This window comes from Ovis aries, chromosome 9, assembly GCF_016772045.2.
Source record: "Ovis aries strain OAR_USU_Benz2616 breed Rambouillet chromosome 9, ARS-UI_Ramb_v3.0, whole genome shotgun sequence".
Lineage (NCBI taxonomy): Eukaryota > Metazoa > Chordata > Mammalia > Artiodactyla > Bovidae > Ovis > Ovis aries.
Window position 1 is genome coordinate 28986326 of NC_056062.1, and position 20942 is coordinate 29007267.

The 20942-nt window shown below is 44.1% G+C and overlaps 1 protein-coding gene across 4 annotated transcripts in view; it reads right to left on the reverse strand.

Moving 5' to 3' along the window:
- The window catches only part of FER1L6 (fer-1 like family member 6), a 173180-nt gene that overhangs the window by 91448 nt on the left and 60790 nt on the right, over positions 1 to 20942 (reverse strand). For all 4 annotated transcript variants that reach the window (XM_027972915.3, XM_042254149.2, XM_042254150.2 and 1 more), the window contains 6 exons: positions 17782 to 18134; positions 13810 to 13918; positions 12758 to 12941; positions 6879 to 6999; positions 5342 to 5442; positions 33 to 123 (listed from right to left, as the gene is read on the reverse strand). In XM_027972915.3, coding sequence (XP_027828716.2) covers positions 33 to 123; positions 5342 to 5442; positions 6879 to 6999; positions 12758 to 12941; positions 13810 to 13918; positions 17782 to 18134 — 959 coding nt within the window. The remainder of the gene's footprint in view (positions 1 to 32; positions 124 to 5341; positions 5443 to 6878; positions 7000 to 12757; positions 12942 to 13809; positions 13919 to 17781; positions 18135 to 20942) is intronic.

Genomic DNA, 20942 nt, shown 5'->3' on the forward strand with positions numbered 1-20942 from the left:
TGCTTCCCAAGTATAAATAGATTTTCACATACCAGCTCCTGCCAACAGAGCGTAAGTCGTTTCTTATCTAAATTGGTTTGGTTCAACATCTTGGGCTTCATTTCTGCTTCAGAGATAAAGGCGCTAGAAGAGAAGAAAAACAATTTTCAAACCTACTTAGTGAAAATTCATTTCTATAATTCCAGAGATTTGCCAGTATATTTTCTACAATGCAATGGCAAAGTTGATGAAGCCACAGAGCCAAGGTTTTTTTTACTAGGATTAAGCAATGATGCACTAACGTTTCTCTTCTTTATTTAAAAGAGTTAGTTATTTATTTGGCTGTGCTGCGTCTTAGTTGTGGCATATGGGATCTAGTTCCCTGACCAGGGATCAAACCTGGGTGCCCTACATTGGGAGTTTGGAGTCTTAGCCACTGGACCACCAGGGAAGTCCCTGTACTGTTTCTGAGAGACAAATGAGAATGGGAATTGATGTCCAGGTCCTGCAGTGATTTGGGGAATGCTTGTTTTTCCACTTTCTTTTGGTATATGCCTAATGTGATGGAAAACTCAGCAGTGGCCACAGGACTGGAAAAGGTCAGTTTTCATTCCAATCCCAAAGAAAGGCAATGCCAAAGAATGCTCAAACTACCGCACAATTGCATTCATCTCACACGCTAGTAAAGTAATGCTCAAAATTCTCCAAGCCAGGCTTCAGCAATATGTGAACCGTGAACTTCAGATGTTCAAGCTGGTTTTAGAAAAGGCAAAAGAACCAGAGATCAAATTGCCAACGTCTGCTGGACCATGGAAAAAGCAAGAGAGTTCCAGAAAAACATCTATTTCTGCTTTATTGACTATGCCAAAGCCTTTGACTGTGTGGATCACAATAAACTGTGGAAAATTCTGAAAGAGATGGGAATACCAGACCACCTGACCTGTCTCTTGAGAAACCTATATGCAGGTCAGGAAGCAACAGAACTGGACATGGAACAACAGACTGGTTCCAACTAGGAAAAGGAGTACATCAAGACTGTATATTGTCAACCTGCTTATTTAACTTATATGCAGAAACGATGCATGAGAAACGATGGGCTGGAGGAAGCACAAGCTGGAATCAAGATTGCCAGGAGAAATATCAATAACCTCAGATACACAGATGACACCACCCTTATGGCAGAAAGTGAAGAGGAGCTAAAAAGCCTCTTGATGAAAGTGAAAGAGGAGAGTGGAAAAAGTTGGCTTAAAGCTCAACATTCAGAAAACTAAGATCATGCCATCCGGTCCCCTCATTTCATGGGAAATAGATGGGGAAACAGTGGACACAGTGTCAGACTTTATTTTTTTGGGCTCCAAAATCACTGCAGATGGTGACTGCCACCATGAAATTAAAAGATGCTTACTCCTTGGAAGGAAAGTTATGACCAACCCAGATAGCATAATATAAAGCAGAGACATTACCTTGCCAACAAAGGTCTGGCTAGTCAAGGCTATGGTTTTTCCAGTGGTCATGTATGGATGTGAGAGTTGGACTATAAAGAAGGCTGAGCATTGAAGAATTGATGCTTTTGAACTATGGTGTTGGAGAAGACCCTTGGACTGCAAGAAGATCCAACCAGTCCATCCTAAAGGAGATCAATCCTGGGTGTTCATTGGAGGAACTGATGTTGAAGCTGAAACTCCAATACTTTGGCCACCTGATGAGAAGAGCTGAGTCATTTGAAAAGACCCTGATGCTGGGAGGGATTGGGGGCAGGAGGAAAGGGGACAACAGAGGATGAGATGGTTGGATGGCATCACCGACTCAATGGACATGGGTTTGGGTGGACTCCAGGAGTTGGTGATGGACAGGGAGGCCTGCGGTGCTGCGGTTCACGGGGTCACAAAGAGTCAGACATGACTGAGTGACTGAACTGAACTGAACTGATACAAGTTCATAAGAGCAAACCCAAAATAATGCAGTTATTTTGCAATTCCTTTATTTTACAAATTTAACACACACCAAAAGGTTCCTAAAAAGTTGTATGTCAAGCAAATATTTTAGTTTCAAAACTGGGCTATGTCCTCATATTTTTAAAAATATACAAAGGACTGAACAGTAACAGTTTGAGAGATGAAGTTAACGATGTGCTCAGTAGAAAAAGGTTATGAGTGCGATGAACTAGAAATGGCTTTAAACGTGGGAAAATAAAATATTGCCTTCATCAGCAATAATTTAAATGTAAATTAAAATTTATGCCATTTTCACTTATTAAAAACTGGATAGTATTCAAGATTGAAAATATTCGAGAGGAAAAAGTCATTCTCCTCTATTACGATAGGAGAGTGTTAATTATTATAATGTTTAGGAGGTAATTTGACAGCACTTATCAATATATAAATGTCCATATAATTTGATCCAAAAATTATACTAGAATTCTATCCTTTAAAAATAACTGAAAGTTCTTGCAAAAGAGATGTTTATACAGTAATGTTTATTGTAGCACCATTTATAGTAGCAAAATAGATCAGAACAAAAATATCAGGGGCTAGTTAAATACTACATGATACATATCACATGACTAAACAGTGGGGTCAACTATTAGTTACCGCTGTAGAAAGATGCTGGTGATACACTGTTGAGTGAAAAAGCGAGGTGCTGAACAAAGTGTGCAATATTTGTAAGAAATAGAGCATTCTTATGAATGTGTATGTTTGCAAATGCACAGGAAAAAACCCAGAAAGACCAATCAAATTCTGCTCTCTGAGTGGGACTGAAGAGAGAACTGAGAACATTTTTACCCTACCCATCCTGGGTTTTGTTGTCGTTGTGAGATGAGCATGTAGTACTTTTGTGATGAAAAGAATCAATTACAAAGGAACAAAACGGGGGTAAGATGCTGAACCTCCCAGCTCGGGGTCCCACACAGAAGCTCTGCCTAGTGGCAGTTGAAGCTTTGCCAGAAATTCTCTAAATTTTAAAGAAGAATAAAAGGATTCTATTTTGAGGAAGGCGTCTTGTCACATGTCTACCTTTCTTTCCTAGAGGCAGAAGGAATCCGTTCCACTCCCAGCACGGATCAGCTCTAAGAACCATGATGAACGCTTCTAATCTCTCTCCCTTCCACACAGGGGGAGAAATAGCTTATTTTCCCCTCAGAATGGGGGTAGATGACTTTGGCTCATGACTCTGATCATTCTTCATCTTTTAGACCCAGCCAACTGTGGGGTGTGGGCAGGCTCCTCACTTCCACATGGCAGGTGGTCTGGTCCTTCTAGGGGGAAGCCCCAAAGTCAGGCTGCTCAACTGCCAACAGGTTGGGGGGAACCACAAAGCCTCCTTGACCTCAGGTCCAAACTGCTTTCTTAAATCCCTATTTACCAAATATAAAACAAATGTCTGATCTCTGTCTGACCCGCATGTATATTTTTCAGTTGGTTTTAAACTTGCAGAAAAGAAAGGAATGATTATCGCATCAAGCAACCTCCTAGTAAAGAAAAATTTTCCAGCTATTAATTTGCCCACAATTTCTAAAAATGACCATGAAGCTTTTAAAAGATACTTCAAGGGAATTGCAGGTGGCACTTAGCTCACAGCAGGAGTAGCACTGATTCATATTGCTTCTGTGAAAAACAGAAGACAAATCAAGATATAAAAAATACATATTTATTTCTCCGCTTTCTTCCTTTTTTTAAAAAAAGTAAAATGCTCGGGTAGTTGAGAGATTAGGAAAGACAAAACTTGCAAAGCGAACACAGGAATTTAGCTATCTGCTGTCTATTTGTTTGTTTTTTTTTTTCTTTCCATCAAATGAAATGCCACTCCTTTTCCATTCATTCTATTGTGACAAATTTTCACTGTTGCTCAAGTATTGACTGATTCATTTCAAGAGTTAATCCAAGTTGTTTCCTTTAAGGGAGGCAGCCTCTAAGATGGTCCCCACCTCCTGCTATTCTTGCCATCATATGATTCCTCCCCTTTGAATATACATTAGTCCCAGGGATTGGTTTCTGACAGAACCCATCAAAACTGATGGGATGTCACATCCAAGATTAGATTATAAAAGACCATGATGTCCAGCTTGCTGGCATGTCCTCTCTGACTCCTCTGTCTCACACTCTGATGAAGTCAGTTGCCAGGTTGTGAGAGGTAGCGTGGAGAGACCCATATGGCAAGGAATTGAGGATGACCTCTAAACAATAGCTGGCAGGGAGCTGCAGTTCTCAATACTCCTCAATCCAACAGTTTATAAAGAACTGAATTCTGCAAATGACCACATGAGTGATCTGGGAAGTGAGTCCTTCCAGGCTGAGCCCTGAGATAACTGTAGCCTTAGTCAATGCCTTGAGTGCAGCCTGGGATAGGTTCTGAGCAAAGGACCCGACTAAGCCACATCTACATTCTTGACCCAAGAAATTGTGAAATAATAAATATGTTTTAGTCACTTAAATTTGAGGGTTATTTGTTACTCTGCAATTGGTAATTAACATACCCTACTCATTTTTTTATTATACTGTCTACCTCTTGGAGTAAGAGTCATTAATTGGTGCTTATTAATGTGGCATACAAAAAATTCTGTTAAGCAGCATTTGATACAATTTATCCATCTGACTGGAATCCCTGGTTGCTCAGCAGTAAAGAATCCACTTGCACTGCAGGAGATGCAGGCTCAGTCTCTGGGTCAGGAAGATCCCCTGGAGAAGGAAACGGCAACCCACTCCAGGATTCTTGCCTGGGAAATCCCATGGACAGAGGAGCCTGATGGGCTGGTGTCTATAGGGTCACACAACTCAAGTACAACTTAACAACTAAACCACCACCGCCACCATCCAGTTGCCAAATAGTTGTTGCATGTGTGCTAACTTGCTTCAGTTGTGTCCAACTCTCTGGACTAGCCCAGCAGGCTCCTCTGTCCATGGGATTTCCCAGGCAAGCATACTGAAGCGAGTTGCCATGCCCTCCTCTAAGGGATCTTCCTGAGCCAGGTTTCGAATCCACATCTCTTAAGTCTCCTGCATTGGCAGGCAGGTTCTTTCTTACTAGCGCCACCTGGGAAGCCCAAATAGTTGCTGAGCACCTACCAAATGCAGAGAAGCATGCCAGACACTAACACTGCTAGCAATTTTCTTGTTTCAGAAAGAATCTCTGCAGTAAGTCTTCCTTTTCTTCCCTCTTCCTTTTTTTCCTTTGCTTTATGTTTTAGTTAAGTATCAGAAAGCAATAGTGAGCCCACAGCAGCTAAATTACTGAACAAAATTAAGACGGATGTAACAATACTCAATGTTCATTTGACTACATGTAAAATTGACTATTTTCTAAGGTAAGTAAAAGCTGATTCCATACAGCTCAGCTCCCCGGATGCCATCTGTCTCTCCAGTACCTGCTTTGATTGATAAAGTCACTGAGCACCATCTTCATTTTCTCTTCTGGGGCTTCCTCTGAAATCTTAATCAGTTCTTTTACTTCCTCTATACCTTCTTCCTGAAAACAAACCACAGAGGTGGAGGGATGAGAGATGGGAATGAAACTTTGTTGTGGAGACACTGATTCTAACATTCACAGAAATTATATTCAGCCCATATTTTGTTTCGAAAAGGAAAGAGGCAAGAGAGGACACTGTCCATGAGTTATGTGAGCTGGAAAGGGATATGTGAGAGGAATCACAAAGGGAAGGTGCAAGATACCGAAGCAGCATGTTCCCTGGTTTTCTTTACCCCCAGGGGCTTAGGTGGGATAGCGTACATTTATTGCATGTAGGTGCTATTTTAAATGGGCTTCCCAGGTGGTTCAGTGGTAAAGAATTTGCCTGCCAATGCAGGAGACAGGAGTTCGATCCTTGGGCCAGGGAGATCTCTGGAGGAGGAAATGGCAACCCATTTCAGTGTTCTTGCCTGGAGAATCCCATGGACAGAGGAGTCTGGTGGGCTACAGTCCATGGGGTCACAAAGAGCTGGACACGACTTAGCAATGGAGTATGCGTGCACACTGTTTTGAATACTTTCACACATTCAATTCCTCAAATAATTCTGAAGGAAAGGAATAAGATATGATGGGAGAGGATTAGAGGAAACGTCAAAAAGCTTCTCTGAGGAACTGCTCAAACCTGAGCTATGGAGGCTGACTGGGCTTCCTTGGAGAAACATGATGAGGAACAGCAGCCCAGGCGGAGGGAAGAGCATGGAGGTGGCTAGGAGGCACAAAGGAGCCTGGTTTCTTTGAGACCTGAAAGGAGACCACTGTGCTTGGAGTAAAGTAAGGAGGAGGAGCTTGTGAGAGACAGGGCCAGAGAGGTGGCAGGGCTTGACTTTGGAGGGAATTATCTACTTTGGTAAAGACTTAGGATTTTACACTAGTTGAAATTAAGATCTATCAATTTTGTGAGAATGCTGTCCATCCCCTGACCTTTGCAGATGAGGAAAATTGTCTACCCTTAGGTTTTATGGGCCTTCCAGGTGGCGCTTGTGGTAAAGAGCCCACCTGCCAATGCAAGAGACTTAAGATAGGCGAGCTGTATCCCTGGGTGGGGAAGATCCCCTGGAGGAGGGCATGGCAACCCACTCCAGTATTCTTGCCTGGAGAATCCCATGGACAGAGGAGCCTGGTGGGCTACAGTCCACAGGGTCACAAAGAGTTGGACACGACTGAAATGACTTAGCATGGATCATACTAGGTGCTATAACAGGTAGAAGCAGAGCAGGGATTTGAATTTGGAGAGCTTGATTTAAAGGTGAGGAATTTTGCAAAACGTATTCTCATTTCCCTGGGTTCACATGGCAGGAGCCATGCGTCATCCAAATGCAGAGGCCTCAATTCTTCGGTATTTAAACTGAGGCCAAGACCCTCTTCTGGGTGGGAAAAGATCCCCTTTGCCTCCAGCTTCCCAATATTTGAATCCATCACCCATCAGAGTCACCTACCAGGAAGTCTGCCATCTTCTCCAGCATGTTGGACCAATGCAGCCTAAACGTCTGGTCTCCCCAAGAACTGACGAAGTAGACACAGGGCTTCTTGGCCTCAAATGGCAAATAGTTGTAATTCCTGGGAAAACACATTAGGTCTGGAAGTTAGTCGGCAATCAGTGTTTTTCAGGCAATTCCAGTCACATGTTCATGTTCCATACATCCTGAGTGGACTGGGGAAAGGATGGTGACAAAATAGTCACACTATTAATTCCACTCTTAGCCTCTATTTTGGGATCCATGAACGCTAAGCAATGAACAGTTATATGGCTACAATGAAGAGGCAGTAATGGCTACCACTCTGACCCAGGGCAAAGCTTAGAATGATCACCAGAAGGCAGGATTTAATTGGCAAGCCCTCTTCAAGGAAAAATTCTCTTTCTCATTGAGAGAAGGGAGAAAAACTAACATTTTCCTTTCCCTTTAATTCTATATGCTAAGAACGGACTGTGTAAGGATCAACTGAGATAACAGAGGTGAATGTATTTTATAAACTGAAATCACTAGAGAATTGTAAGAAGGTAATAATATTAATAAGGATAAAGTCATGTGCTTCAAACTCAACTCCAACATTCCATGGCTTCCATCCATCCATCCATCCATCCAATGTTTGTTGTTGCTGGGCCTTGGTGCCAATAATATATTGATCGGGAACCCACTTCACTAAGAAAGGACCAGAGAGATGGCAAAGTAGCTGGAAGGGGAGACATGGAGCCAAAGAGAATGGTTGATGGTGACGGTTGGATATGCTTAAATGATGGTGAGAAAAAGATAGTTCAGAGGATGAGACTGAAGACAGAAAAGAAGGGACTAACTGGTAGAATTCAGTTCCCAAGGATGTGGATGTGGACGCAGGTAAGATGGGAGAGATGCAGCCAAAGGTTGAAGTTCCCTGCTTAATGACAGCTACATTCTTACCCAGTTCTGCCCCCAGCCCCCTGTAATTTTCCCACAAACATCTGGGTGTGAAGAGAAACATGGAACGCAGGCAAGAGCACATTTCTTCTCATGGGCATTGGTTGGACAGGGGCCCTAATAAATGTGGACAGTGTTAGGAGACATGAGCTTCTAGAGGTTGGGTGGAGGGAGAGTGAAAAAGAGAGCTTTGTTTCCATTCCAAAAGCTACAGAGGACTTCAGCCTGAAAGAACGCATGGTTGTTCTTTTTAGCTCTTCAACCTAAGTTTCTTCTAGAGGCCATAAAGTTAGCAAAGATGCTCTGTGGTCTGTTCTGCAGAAAACAAACCAGCAGGCAACCATTCAGAAGAGAAGCCAAATAAGTCCTTGGCAGAAACTGAGGTTATGATTACAGCAGGGGAACAAAATAAAACTTAACAAATAAGGAAGGTCAGAAACTGCTCTTTCCTTTATCTTGTTAAAAATGCTGGCACTGAGAAAAACAAATGTCGTATAATAAGGCTCATATGTGGAGTCTAGAACTGACAGAGATGAACGTATTTGCAAAGCAGAAATAGAGACACAAACGTAGAGAACAAACTCCTGGATACCGATGAGGGAAGCGGGGGTGGGATGAATCGGGAGACTGGGACTGCATATATACACTATTATGATCAAAATAGGTAACTGATCAGAACTTACATATAGCACAGGGAACTCTACTCAGTGCTCTGTGAGGACATAAGTGGGAAAGAAATCTTTATTTTTCCTTTTGAACTTTTCATTTTGTATTGGCAGCACTAGTGGTAGAGAACCCGCCTGTCAATGCAGGAGATGTAAGAGACAAGCGTTCGACCCCTGGGTCGGGAAGATCCCCCTGGAGGAGGGCATGGCAACCCACTCCAGTATTCTTGTCTGGAGAGCTGCATGGACAGAGGAGCCTGGAGGCTACAGTCCATAGAGCTGCAGGAGTTGGACACGACTGAAATAACTTAGCACAAAGCCGATTAACAAAGTTGTGATAGTTTCAGGCGAACAGTGAAGGGCCTCAGTCACACATATACATGGATCCATTCTCCCCACAACCCCTCTCTCATCCGGGCTGCCACACCACACTGAGCAGCGTGGGAAGGAAATCTTAAAAAGAGGGCATATGTGTATATGTATAACTAATTTACTTTTCTACACGGAAGAAACTAACCCAACATTGTAAAGCAACTATGTGCATGTGAAGCCGCTTCAGTTGTGTCCAACTTGCTGCAACCCATGGACTGTAGCCCACCAGGCTTCGCTGTCCATGGGAGTCTCCAGGCAAAGTAATTATACTCAAATAAAAATAAAAAACAGATGATGGCACTGAGAATCCTGCAGCTAAATAAATTCCTACTCGATGCTGTGCTCTGTCCCAAGGTTTCTTTGGTCTGGATGATTTTGTGCTAACGGTGTTCAGAGCCTCTGTGTCTTTGGCTCCCAGGTCCTCCAGGTCTTACTGGATCGACAGGGCTTAGGATGCGGTATTTTCTCCGGCAAATGACCATGCAGAAGGAGAGCAGCAGATGGGAGGGTACCACGTTGCCAGTGGGAAGAGAAGCCTAACAGTTTGAATGGCTGCCCTGATGTGCCATCAATCAGCCTTGTGAGTCTGAGCAAGGGTAGGCTGGAACCCTGAGAATCAAATGATGATCTGACTCTGGGCTTGTGCTCCAGTCTCATTCTTGCACTCCAGCCCCCGATGTAAATTATATGTAAATGCACATGCTTTAGGAAACTGGAAAGCCCAGAGCAAACCCAAGGTGATGCTTCAAGTGTCAGGCTAAACCACTCCTTATAAGGTGGTATTTCAATGGAGGCAACAGGCAAATAAGTTGCACGTGTGTGTGTGCACATGTGTGTATCTGTGCTCATGGGTGTGGACACTGTGGGTGCACAGGCATGTGTGTGTGTGGGCATGCACAAGTGTGTTGGGGGTATATTCTATTATAGAATCTTCTAATTCAGATGCTGCCATTCTTGGCTTACCACTATGTGGATAGAGCTTCAACATAGTGACAGAAATATACAGAAAACCCCCAAACATCAGCATGACTTATTTTGGTCTCTTTGAGTGAGCTGGTTAGTACTAATGTGTGGTCCACTGAAGGATTCTGTAGAGCCCTCATCTCCCTTTAAGCCCTTCCCACCCTACATCTCCTGATATTACCACCACTATCAGCAATGGGCTAGTCTAACAAGGTGGGGATGTTTTCACTGCCTGGTCCCAGAGAAAGGATGCAGAGTGCCACTGAGAGCCTCAGAAAAGCCTCCCAGAGCTGCAGATCCTGCTCAGTGATGTCCTAAGGTTTGACACTGGACAGAGAAACCATTAAAGGATGGGGAAGTTTAGGGTCCTTTTTGGTGCATGTAAGGGAGGATGGGCCATCAAGCATGGCTGCCAGGGGGCCAAAAAAGACCCCAAAGAAGGTGGTCCATGGGAGAGACAGGGTTTAGAAAATGTGCAGCCATGCCCAGAAACGAGAGGACACACACCCAGGGTTATTTTCACTTACTCCTTCCTACTTTGTCCCAGACAATCGCTTTCCATCCTTAAACTCATTCTCGCTCTCTGGGTGTCACTTTTGTTGTGACCTTTGCCAACTCTTCACCTCCTCCCCTTCCCACTCTCTACCCCCATGGTATCCGGTGCCCAACTCAGTTATAGCATTTCTTTAGCTCATTCAGAAACAGGTACGAGTATCTACTACATGCCCGGTGCGGAGATGAACAGATACAAAGGTGAACAAGACACCGTCCTTTGCCCTCTGACTGCTCACCATCTAATAGAGAGACAGACGAATAAAAACAGCTGAATGCAGTGTGAACAGTGTTTGATGGAGCTGAGTGGAGAAGTCCAAATCAGCCTTGGGATTCAGGGAAGGGAACTTGAACTTACTCTTGAAAGGTGATGGCACCTAGCCATTCTGAGGATGGCGCTTATGGCCTGGCAGAGGCAAGAACATGTTCCAGGGTCCAGACAGAGCAAACGGCAGGATTCATCTGGGGAATGGCACTGGAGGACTGGTGGAATTTGGGGAATGGCCGGAGTTTATTGTAAAAAAGTGAATGGGGATCAAATTAACAAAATATGGCCCCTGAGATTAATCCTGAAAGGCACAGGCAGGACTTCCCTGGCGGTCCAATGGTCAGGAATCTGCCTGCCAATGAAGGGGGCACAGGTTTGATCCCTGGTCTGGGAAGATTCCACATGCCACCGGGCAACTGAGCCCATGTGCAACAACTACTGAGCCCACACTCTAGAAGCTTCGAGTCGCAACTAATGAAGCCCACACGCCCTCGAGCCTACACTCTGCAACAAGAGAAGCCACTGCAATGAGAAGCCCTCGAACCTCAACTAGAGAGCAACCCCTGCTTGTTGCAACTAGAGAAAGCCTGTGTACAGCAGCAAACAACCCAGCAATGCCCCAAATTAATTATTTATTTTTAAAAAACCACAAGCAGCCAATGGGTAATGTCAAACTGGGGGAGTGGGGAGTTCAGATGGATAGCTTGGTGATTTTCTTGATGCGGGTCCAAGCCAAGTAAGAGGTGTTTAAAATAACTTATGCCAAAGATACCAATTGACTAAATTAAAGAAATGGCAACAGGGCACACACTTGAGAACTAGAATTGACCAGACTTCCTCACTGATTGGATGTGGGTAAGAAGGGAAAAGACGACGATTGACGGATTTCCAATTTGTGGCTGAGAATGCAGTGAGTGGTAGGACCAGTCTCTGAGATGGGAAAGATAGGAAAAGGGGAAAAGTGGCCTGTGAAGATGATGAGTCTGATGACTAGCTTGGGGACACCCAAGTAGAGTTGTTTAGATCTGCTGCTCAGGAAGAAGGCCGTCTGGGGAAACAGGTGTGAGAGTTCTTATTATTCTAACAGTGGTCAGTAAGCCCTGGGTTCGTGCCCAGAGAGACTGTCTAGATCGAGAAGTGTAGAGACTGATGAGAACTAGCGATGTGATTCTAATCCCTTCACATGTAATGAGCAATGTTCTCTTATGACAATCCCATGAGATCATATTCTTTTTACTCCTAGCACAAAGCTCAGAACACAGAAGACTCTCACTACATGTGGCTTTCCTTTCTCATAAGACACTTGGTTAACATCACTGTCTTCAGACAAAGTTCTATAATTTCACTTCTCTCTGCAGGTTGAAACATCATGTGGGTTAAAGATCATTAAGGGTGCACGTAGGAGCCCCAGCTGTTTTCTGAAACGGCCTTTTTTCATGGCTAAGAAGCATTTTTGAGTTCTTCAGTTTGTGCCCAAACTAAGATGAGAAATGATGTAATAAATAATTCCACCAAGTTGAGTTTACATTGTGTTCAGATGACTATAATAACTGTTGATAGGATTTTGGATGGAAATGTTAACTTCTGACCTTCCTGTCTTGTTATGCTTCAAAGTTATAGGACAAAGGGAGCTTCAGATATGGTAATAAGAGCCATTATCATCACTCTGTCCTTGAATGAATTAACTGGATGTGTCATTTGGAGAGTTGTCAACATAAGAATTCAGGAGAGTGGCATTTATCCTGTCGGTCTAGTCTGTACCTTGCACCCATAACTAAGATAAAGAATGTTTCTAGTCTTAGGGAAGAACTGAATCAAACGGTCATGGAAATGGGTAACGTTTCCACAGTCAGAGATGCTGGCTACTCTCACCTCCTGGGGCTCCTGTGCGGGTGTGCTCAGTCACTTCAGTCGTGTCCGACTCCCTGCGACCCCCTGGACTGTAACCCAGTGAGCTCCTCTCTCCATGAAATTCTCCAGGCAAGAATACTAGAGTGGGTTGCCATTCCCTTCTGCAGGGGGTCTTCCCAACCCAGGGATCAAACATGCATCTCCTGCATTGCATTTACTTCCTGAGCCATCAGGGAAGCTGTGTCTCCTACCTATTCCCTTCTGTCACGAGTGGCTTCTCTGGGTGAGTGGTGGAGACCAGGGGAATGGCGACATCATGGGCTGCGTCCCCTTCTCCTTCGTGCAGCAGTGGCAGAGCGTCTTCTTCAGCTGAGTCCGCTGACTTCTTCCTACTCCTGTGATGCAACCCTCCATCAATCAGGTTCCCAAAATTACCTGTAGAGCCAGTAGCAAGGGGAGAAGGGCCAGATGTCAATAAGCAGAATTAGGCTGCTTGGCAGAAAGGATCCGAGCTTATGTCTTCCCAGGGCAGAGTAATGAGCTCTCAGTATGAAGGCAGGATGGTGGTCAGATCAAAGAAATAAGATTAGCAAAGATACGAAGCCATCATCAGGTACCATCTTAACGTCTTTTTTTTTTTTTTTTTGTAAAAATGACTTAAGTTACAGATTAACTGGATTCCTTCTCCATTTTTTTCTGCTCCAAAATTTCCCAAATGTAAATCAAGACTTTCTCTGATGGCATGCTCTTTCTTGGGGTGGTTTTCCCAGGTGCACATCAGTCCAGGAAGACTGCTGGGAGTTACAACAATAGCATCTATTATATGCATAGCATGTCATGTGCATTAATTCATTAAACTCTTGCCATAGCTTCATAAGGAATTATCACTATTTCCATTTTATAGATGAAGAAAGCAAGACCAAGAGAAATTAAGTGATCCTAGGGTCAGGGAACCAGGATTAGTTGTCCAAGTCTGTCTGGATGCAAACTATACTCTCAATCTTTTTATTTTAACTTATTTTTAATTGGAAGATAATTGCTTTACAATATTGGGTTAGTTTCTGCCATACATCCACAAGAATCAGCCATTTTTATTTATATATATATTTTTAATTAAAACTATGAAAACAAATCTATCCCTTACATATTGACTCTAGAGTGGACAAGGAGTTATTCATTTCTTCTTGAAGTGCAAACCTCCAACAGAATGCTACCACCTGCATGTAAGGCATTGATTCATTCATTTAAGAAAGAGGTATAAAGTTCACGCCATGTGCCAGGCACTGTGCTTGTCTGCACTTACCAATAGAAACTTCAAAGCTAATGGGTTTATCTCCGATCCTCCGGTCTATCATGGTAGCTTCGAAAAATGCTCCAAAGAGTAAAAATTCCTCATGTTTTTCTGGTACAATCTATAGAAAGAAAAAAAAATACATTAGACGGCCCTGGATCTTTTTATAGTAGGAGGAAACTGAATCAGTGAGGCCAACCTGGTCCAGGATGATTTATAGAAACCTGAGTCTTGGTGGCAGCCTGATACAGTACATCACTTCCACTCTAATCAGACTGGCAGGAATCACTTCCACTCTAATCAGACTGACAGGAACCAGGACCTACACACTGCAAATCCCAGTTCAGCCATTCGCAATGATGTAGTTTCAACCTTACAATCAAATCTCCTTTCATTTTACAGGTAAGCTGGATATATGTATCTTGTTAAAAGAGTGATGGTTCCAGAAACCAGGTGACACATCGCATTTCTGAATGAGGAGGCTGAATGAGCTGGCGCTTTCATTCTGTGCTTTCTGGCTATACCCTTGGATTTACTGAGCCCAACGGAAAGAGCAGTACGGTTCACTGAAGGAAATACAGCAGCTGCAGTTTCAGAGGCTAGGAGCCCCATTCAATCAAGAGCTCTTAACTCTGTCTCTTTCTCTCTCTCTCTCTCTCTTTTTTTCCAGCCATAAGGGATCTTGGTCCCCCCAATCAGGGATCAAAGCCAGGCGTCCTGCGTTAGGAGCAGAGTTGTGAGCACTGGATGGCCAGGGCAGTCCCCTCCTCTCTTTCTGAGACTCTTCCTTCACACACAAGCCCCTTGTGCTGCTGGCATCAGCAGGAAATGTTGCTATTGACCAGAAAGTGTGGGACAGGGTGGGGCCAGGTGCTGACTCTTAGTCACAGCACGTGCCGCTCCCGCCTGCCGCCACTGCGTCCCTTGGCTGCAAGCCAGCCCCTTATCATGCCTTCCTGAGGTCAAGTTTACTTTCTGGGAGGAGGTTAGAAATCACTCAGAGACCCGAAGGGAAGGAGGCCATGGAGCCTGGAAGAGGGACCACAGTTTCCAAGGCCAGGTGACCCCCTCTTTAAATCCCAACTCTGCTGCTTCCTAGCTGTAGACTGGGTAAGCCGTGTCCGCTAGCCAGGTGCCATGTTCCTTGTCTGTGAAATGAGCATCACAGCAGGACCTACACGGGGAAGGAATGAGATCATCCATGTGCAGTACCTAGGATAAAGCCTACACACGCCAATGCCATAAGCGGAGTCACCGCAAGTATTTCAACAGGTTATAATTCATGTCTTAATCCCATCCACCCTTCAAAGTCCAACCCAAATGCCTCTTCTTCTGGAAGCCTCCCTTGATGCCCTGAGCTAGAAAAACAATGGTGGCAGTGTTTACAGAACTCTCATTGTGTGTCAGACATGGAGAGAGTAGCATGGAGACATACATACTACCAAGTGTAAAACAGATAGCCAGTGGGAATTTGCTGTATGACACGGGGAGCTCAGCTGGTGCTCTTGACAACCTGGAGGGGTGGGATGGAGTGGGAAGTGGGGGAAGGCTCAAGAGGAAGGGGACACATGTATACCTGTGGCCGATTCATGTGGATGTGTGGCAGAGACCAATACAGCATTGTAAAGCAATTCTCTTTCACTCAAAATTTCTGGATCACTATGCTGTACAACTGAAAATAACGTGGTATTGCAAATCAACTATACCTCAACAAATTTTTTCACTTTAAGTAAATAAACAAAAATTACAAAAAAAAGAATGTGATCTGTATTATCTCATGTAATCCTTGTAACTATCCTATGAGAGGGATCTTTCTATTCTCTCCATTTAAAGGTGAGAAACTGTAGTTTCATGAAAGAGTAAGATATCTGTTCATAGTTACTCAACATGACTAATAGTAATTGAGCACCTACTATGTGCCAGGCTCTTTTGTAATAAGCACTTTGTTGTATTAATTCATTAAACCATCATTATAAGCCTATGAAGTAGAGGTTATTATTGGAAATAAACCCAAGGAGCTTAAATCACTTGCCCAAAGACTCAAACAGATACTTGTCCGGAGACTGGATGGTAACCGCTGCACCATACTGCCACATCTTAAACCCAACTGTCTTATTTGGGAGCCCAATATTTTAATCCTTACACTGCACTCACCCCAGGAGATAATATGACTTCATCTTTACCTGCTTAAGGCACTTTATCACATTCTACTTCCTATACATTTATTTTGTAGGTCTTATCTCCCCTTCTATACCATAAATTTCATGCGGTCAGGCTCTATTTTTATCCCTAACAATGCTGAGGACTTAAAAATGAACACAGGGCAGGAATAGAGATGCGGATATAGAGAATGGACTTCTGGACACGGGAGAAGAGGAGGATGGGACAAAGTGAGCGAGTAGCACTGATATATATATATATATATATATATATATATATATATATACTACCATGTGAAAAATAGCTAGCAAGCAAGAAGCAGGGGGCTCAGCTCCATGCTCTGTGATGACCTAGAGGGATGGGATGGGCAAGAATGGGAGGGAGGCTCAAGAAGGAGGAGATATATGTATCCTTACAGCTGATTCACAGCGTTGTACAGCAGAAACTAACACGACATTGTAAAGCAATTATATACCAAGAAAAAATAAAAATAAATTAAAAAAAAAATGAACACAAAGGTTTGACAGAAGGGAGATAAGCTTTGATGGTGATGCTGACGATGAGTTTAAAAAGCCAGCATTATAGGACCTCATTTGTCCAGATTCACAATGAGAGCAAGGCTGCAACAAGGGTGATTAGAGCTGGGGGAACCTGGAGAGCTAAACAAGATGATGCTACAAAAAATAGATATTATCATGTTAGTAAGGGCAAACTCTGAGCTGTTGGGGCTCTGGGGAAGGTAGAAGCTCTAGTGTGGTAGTTTTAAATTATGTCCACAAATTCTTGGAAAATCCTCCCCTTAAAAGGTGAAGCCTCATTCATTCCCCAACCCTGTTTCAATGTGGACTGGACACATGGCTCATTACTAACAATTAGAATGTGGCATAAATGTCTGTGTGATTTCCATGGATTTGGGCAAAAGAGACATTGCAGTCTCTGCCTTGCTCTCTTTTGGATCATCCACTCTGGCAGAAGCCAGATTTATTAAATCCCAGCAGTAAAATTAAGTGGCTTTTCCGAAGCTAAGTTGACCTACATACTAAAAATCCTTCTGTGTGTTCTAGTCTCTAGCAGGAATGGACAGGTCTGGGAGACCAGCCACCCCATCCCTTCCCCATCTGAAATTAGAGTCTGGCTGACCTGAGAAACACCCTCCCAGAGTCAGAATCAAGCTCTAATCTACCCAACAAAAATGCCTTCGTTTGCAGTGACAAGGTACTATTGCTGAACTTTAAAACTGAGAGCTTAGCCGTGGTTTATGTTTCCCTTGGGGTCCCAGATCTCTCACCCCTAACACAGAACTGGGCCAGAAGATGCTACTCTGCTGTTTGCCGAGTCACAAGCAATGACAGCCGTTCCCTCCAGCGGTGACTTCCCCACAGGCGTGGGGCAGGGGAGCAGGTGTCTCGGTTTCTTGTGTCCCTGCTTGTCACCCACACTTCCTCCTCTTCATCCCTCATCCCACATTATCTCAGCCAGAATGCATGCTGAGCTAACAAAGCTAAACACAATCAGGCCCCAGACAGAGTTCAGTCCGTCACCCGGCCACCCACTCCCAACAGCTCCTCCAGCGTGCTCTAATTTTATTTTACTTTGGTGTCCATGGGAATCTGTGTTTGGGGGGATGCAGACGGAATGCAACAAGAGCAGATGGCTATGATGTGAGCAGGAAAAGGCAGAGGATCAGCCTCGAAATCCAGGGCTGAGCCAACACACATTTTGCAGGGGGCGCAACACCTCTGTGGGTCTCTGGGGGCCCATGGCAGATGCTGTCTCTGCCCTGGGCTCAGGGCACAGTCTCAGTGGAAGAGCGCTCAGACCTACCTCTGGGGGCACGTCAAAAGGCTCCACCTCGGCCTCTGTTGAGTTGGTTTTGTCTGAAGCCTGCTGGGCTTTGCCATCATCAGCTTTGTCACCCTTGTCTTTACTAGCGCCTTTGGAAGATTTGGCATCTTTGTCCTTCGGAGACAACTTGAGCTCCTTGAGCGCCTTGGAGAATTTAGACTCCTGTGCCCCTCCCGAGAGGATCTCCACAGCAATCTCCACCAAGATCCTGCCCCGGAATGACACGCCTTCTCCGAAGCCTTCATTCAGTTCCTGGTAGTCATCCATCAGACTGTGGTTCCTGGGTGAGCCATACAGGTTAATCCAGGCAGGTCCAAACGTGGGCAGGAAGCCTAGAAAGAGCCCAAGCTTTAGTTGCCAGGTTATGCTTTCAAGCTGGTTACTGCTTGATGAGAGTTGTACACATTTGTTTAGAAATGTATAAAGAAAAGACAAGAGAACATATTTACAGATATCCCATCATGGGGAGTTCCTTGGTGCCTTAGTGGTTAGGATTCTGGACTCCAGCCGCACTGGCTTTCTCTTCCAGTTCCTTCTGCCTCCAAGCTCCTTTCCAACGCCATATGCTCTCTCCTCTGCCCAGAACCCTCCTCTCTCTGCCTGATTCCTCTCCATGCCACAGCAGCCTGGCCCAGGTTCAATCCCTGGTTGGGAAACTGAGATCCTGCAAGCCATGAGGCTCGGTCAAAAAACAAAACAAAACAGAACATCCTGGACTTCCCTGGTGGTACAGTGGATAGGAATCCACCTTGCAATGCAGGGGGCACTGGTTCGATCCCTGGCCTGGGAAGATTCCACATGCCACAGAACAGCTAAGCCCGTGCACCACAGCTATTGAGCCCGTGTGCTACAGCTACTGAAGACAACGTGCCTACAGCCTGTGCTCAGTGACAAGGGAAGCCACTGCGATGAGAAGCCCATGCGCTGCAACTACAGAACAGTCCCTGCTCTCCAAAACGAGAGAAAAGCCTGCGCACGGTAACCAAAATTAGAATAAAATTAAAGAAAGAAAGAACATGCCATCACAATTGGCATTCTGCTATGTTTCTTTCTAGTCTTTCTTCCATGCATATGTTTAGGCTTGTCCATAATTTCAGCAAGACTATGCTGACATGCATTTTCATTCATCATACTTTTATGGACTCCTAACATGTGCCAGGCATCATTTTAGAGACGAAACGTAAAGCCCAGTGGAGATTAAATCAGATACAAACATGAAACAAATATTCACATTACAAATGCTATGAAGGAGCTATATCTTGTGCTGCAAGGACGAAGAACAGGCTGCTGTGGCATGGAGAGGAATCAGGCAGAGAGAGGAGGGTTCTGGGCAGAGGAGAGAGCATATGGCGTTGGAAAGGAGCTTGGAGGCAGAAGGAACTGGAAGAGAAAGCCAGTATGGCTGGAGTCCAGAGAGGGAGCGGGTGAGAAGAGTGTGGAGAAGTGAGTGGGTCTGTCTTTATCCTAGAGATTATGGACTATTCTAGAGGAGTTTGAGGAAAGACGTGACCTACCCAGATGCGTGTTTTTAAATTCACTCTGATTGCTATGTGAAGGGTTATAAGAATGGATGTGAGCGCACTGGTTCGAGGACTCCTTCATCATTAAAATTCAAGACATGGATAGCTTGGACCAGGGTGATGGTAGTGGAGATGGAGAGAAGTAAATGTTCTGAAATGTGCTCTAAACGTAGAACTAAAAAGACCTGGTGATCTTAACTTACTCTTAGCATAAGTTGCTTCCTTTCTTGATCCATAGCATCTGGGAAAATGTAAGTGTCTGTGCAAACATCTCTTTGGCAACAAAATGTTCCTTTTGTTTTCTTTTCTGCAGCATGTAAGATCTTCATTCCTGGACCAGGGATCGAACCTGGGACCCCTGCAGCGGAAGCTCAGGGTCTTAATCACTGGACTGCCAGGGAAATCCCTAGAATGTTCCATTTTGACTGGCAGTACAGGATGGTGGCCCTGAGCTTGACTTCCTGGGTTCAGATCTCAAGTCTCAGCTCTGCCAATTTCAAGCTGTGTGACCTTGGAGAAGTCTTTTAACTTTCTGATGCCTCAGTATCCTCAACTGTAAAATGGGGCTTCCCTGGTGGCTCAGAGGTTAAAGCATCTGCCTGCAATGCAGGAGACCTGGGTTCGATCCCTGGGTCGGGAAGATCCCCTGGAGGAGGGCATGGCAACCCACTCTAGTATTCTTGCCTGGAGAATCCCATGGACAGAGGAGCCTGGTGGGCTACAGTCCACGGGGTCGCAAAGAGTCGGACACGACTGAGTGAGCGATTTAACTTAATAGTACCTATCTCAGGATTATCTCTTGGGATACTCTAATCTATCAGGATTAAAAGAGATAATATTAAGTGTTTCACTGAAGTCTTTAGGAAATGCTCTAAAATATTAGCTGTTACTCTTAATAAGTGCATGTGTGCTAAATCTCTTCAGTCATGTCCAACTTTTTGTGGCCGTATGGACTATAGCCCTCCAGGCTCCTCTGTCCAAGGGATTTTCCAGGCAAGAACACTGGAGTGGGTTGCCAAAACCTCCTCCAGGAGATCTTCCTGACCTTGGAATCAATATGTATCATAATTTGCTTAACAATTCTTATTGATGAAAAGTTGCCATATGCTTTATTGTTATCAATAATTTTAATACCTGAAAGCTTCCTCTCTCCATCCCCTCACCCACTGCCCCACTCTTCCATGGACTAGATTCTATCCTGCCTTTGAATAAATTCTAAGAAGTAGTGATATTGTGTTAAAAGAGGTAGGAAGATTCTACAGCCCATGATATCTACTTTTTACTATTGCTATACATCTTCCCGAACCCAACAAAGTGATTCCGAAAAGTTGTGCGTAAAACATTTCTATGTCTTGTTGAGAAATCCTATAGATGGGCAGAATGTGCTTTCTACATAAAGCAATCTAGGGCAAACATTTCCACAACATGGAAAGTTAAAAGGTATATATTTATTAAGGCCTTTCTATGATGACAGTCTTGTGCAGGGCACAAAAATGTGTAAAACTTGTTCTCTGCATAAGCCAAGCCTTTTACAATATAATGTGTATACACACACATATACACAAATACATACATTAATTAATACAAATTTGTAGTGCAGAGAAAGATTCTCTTGAGATT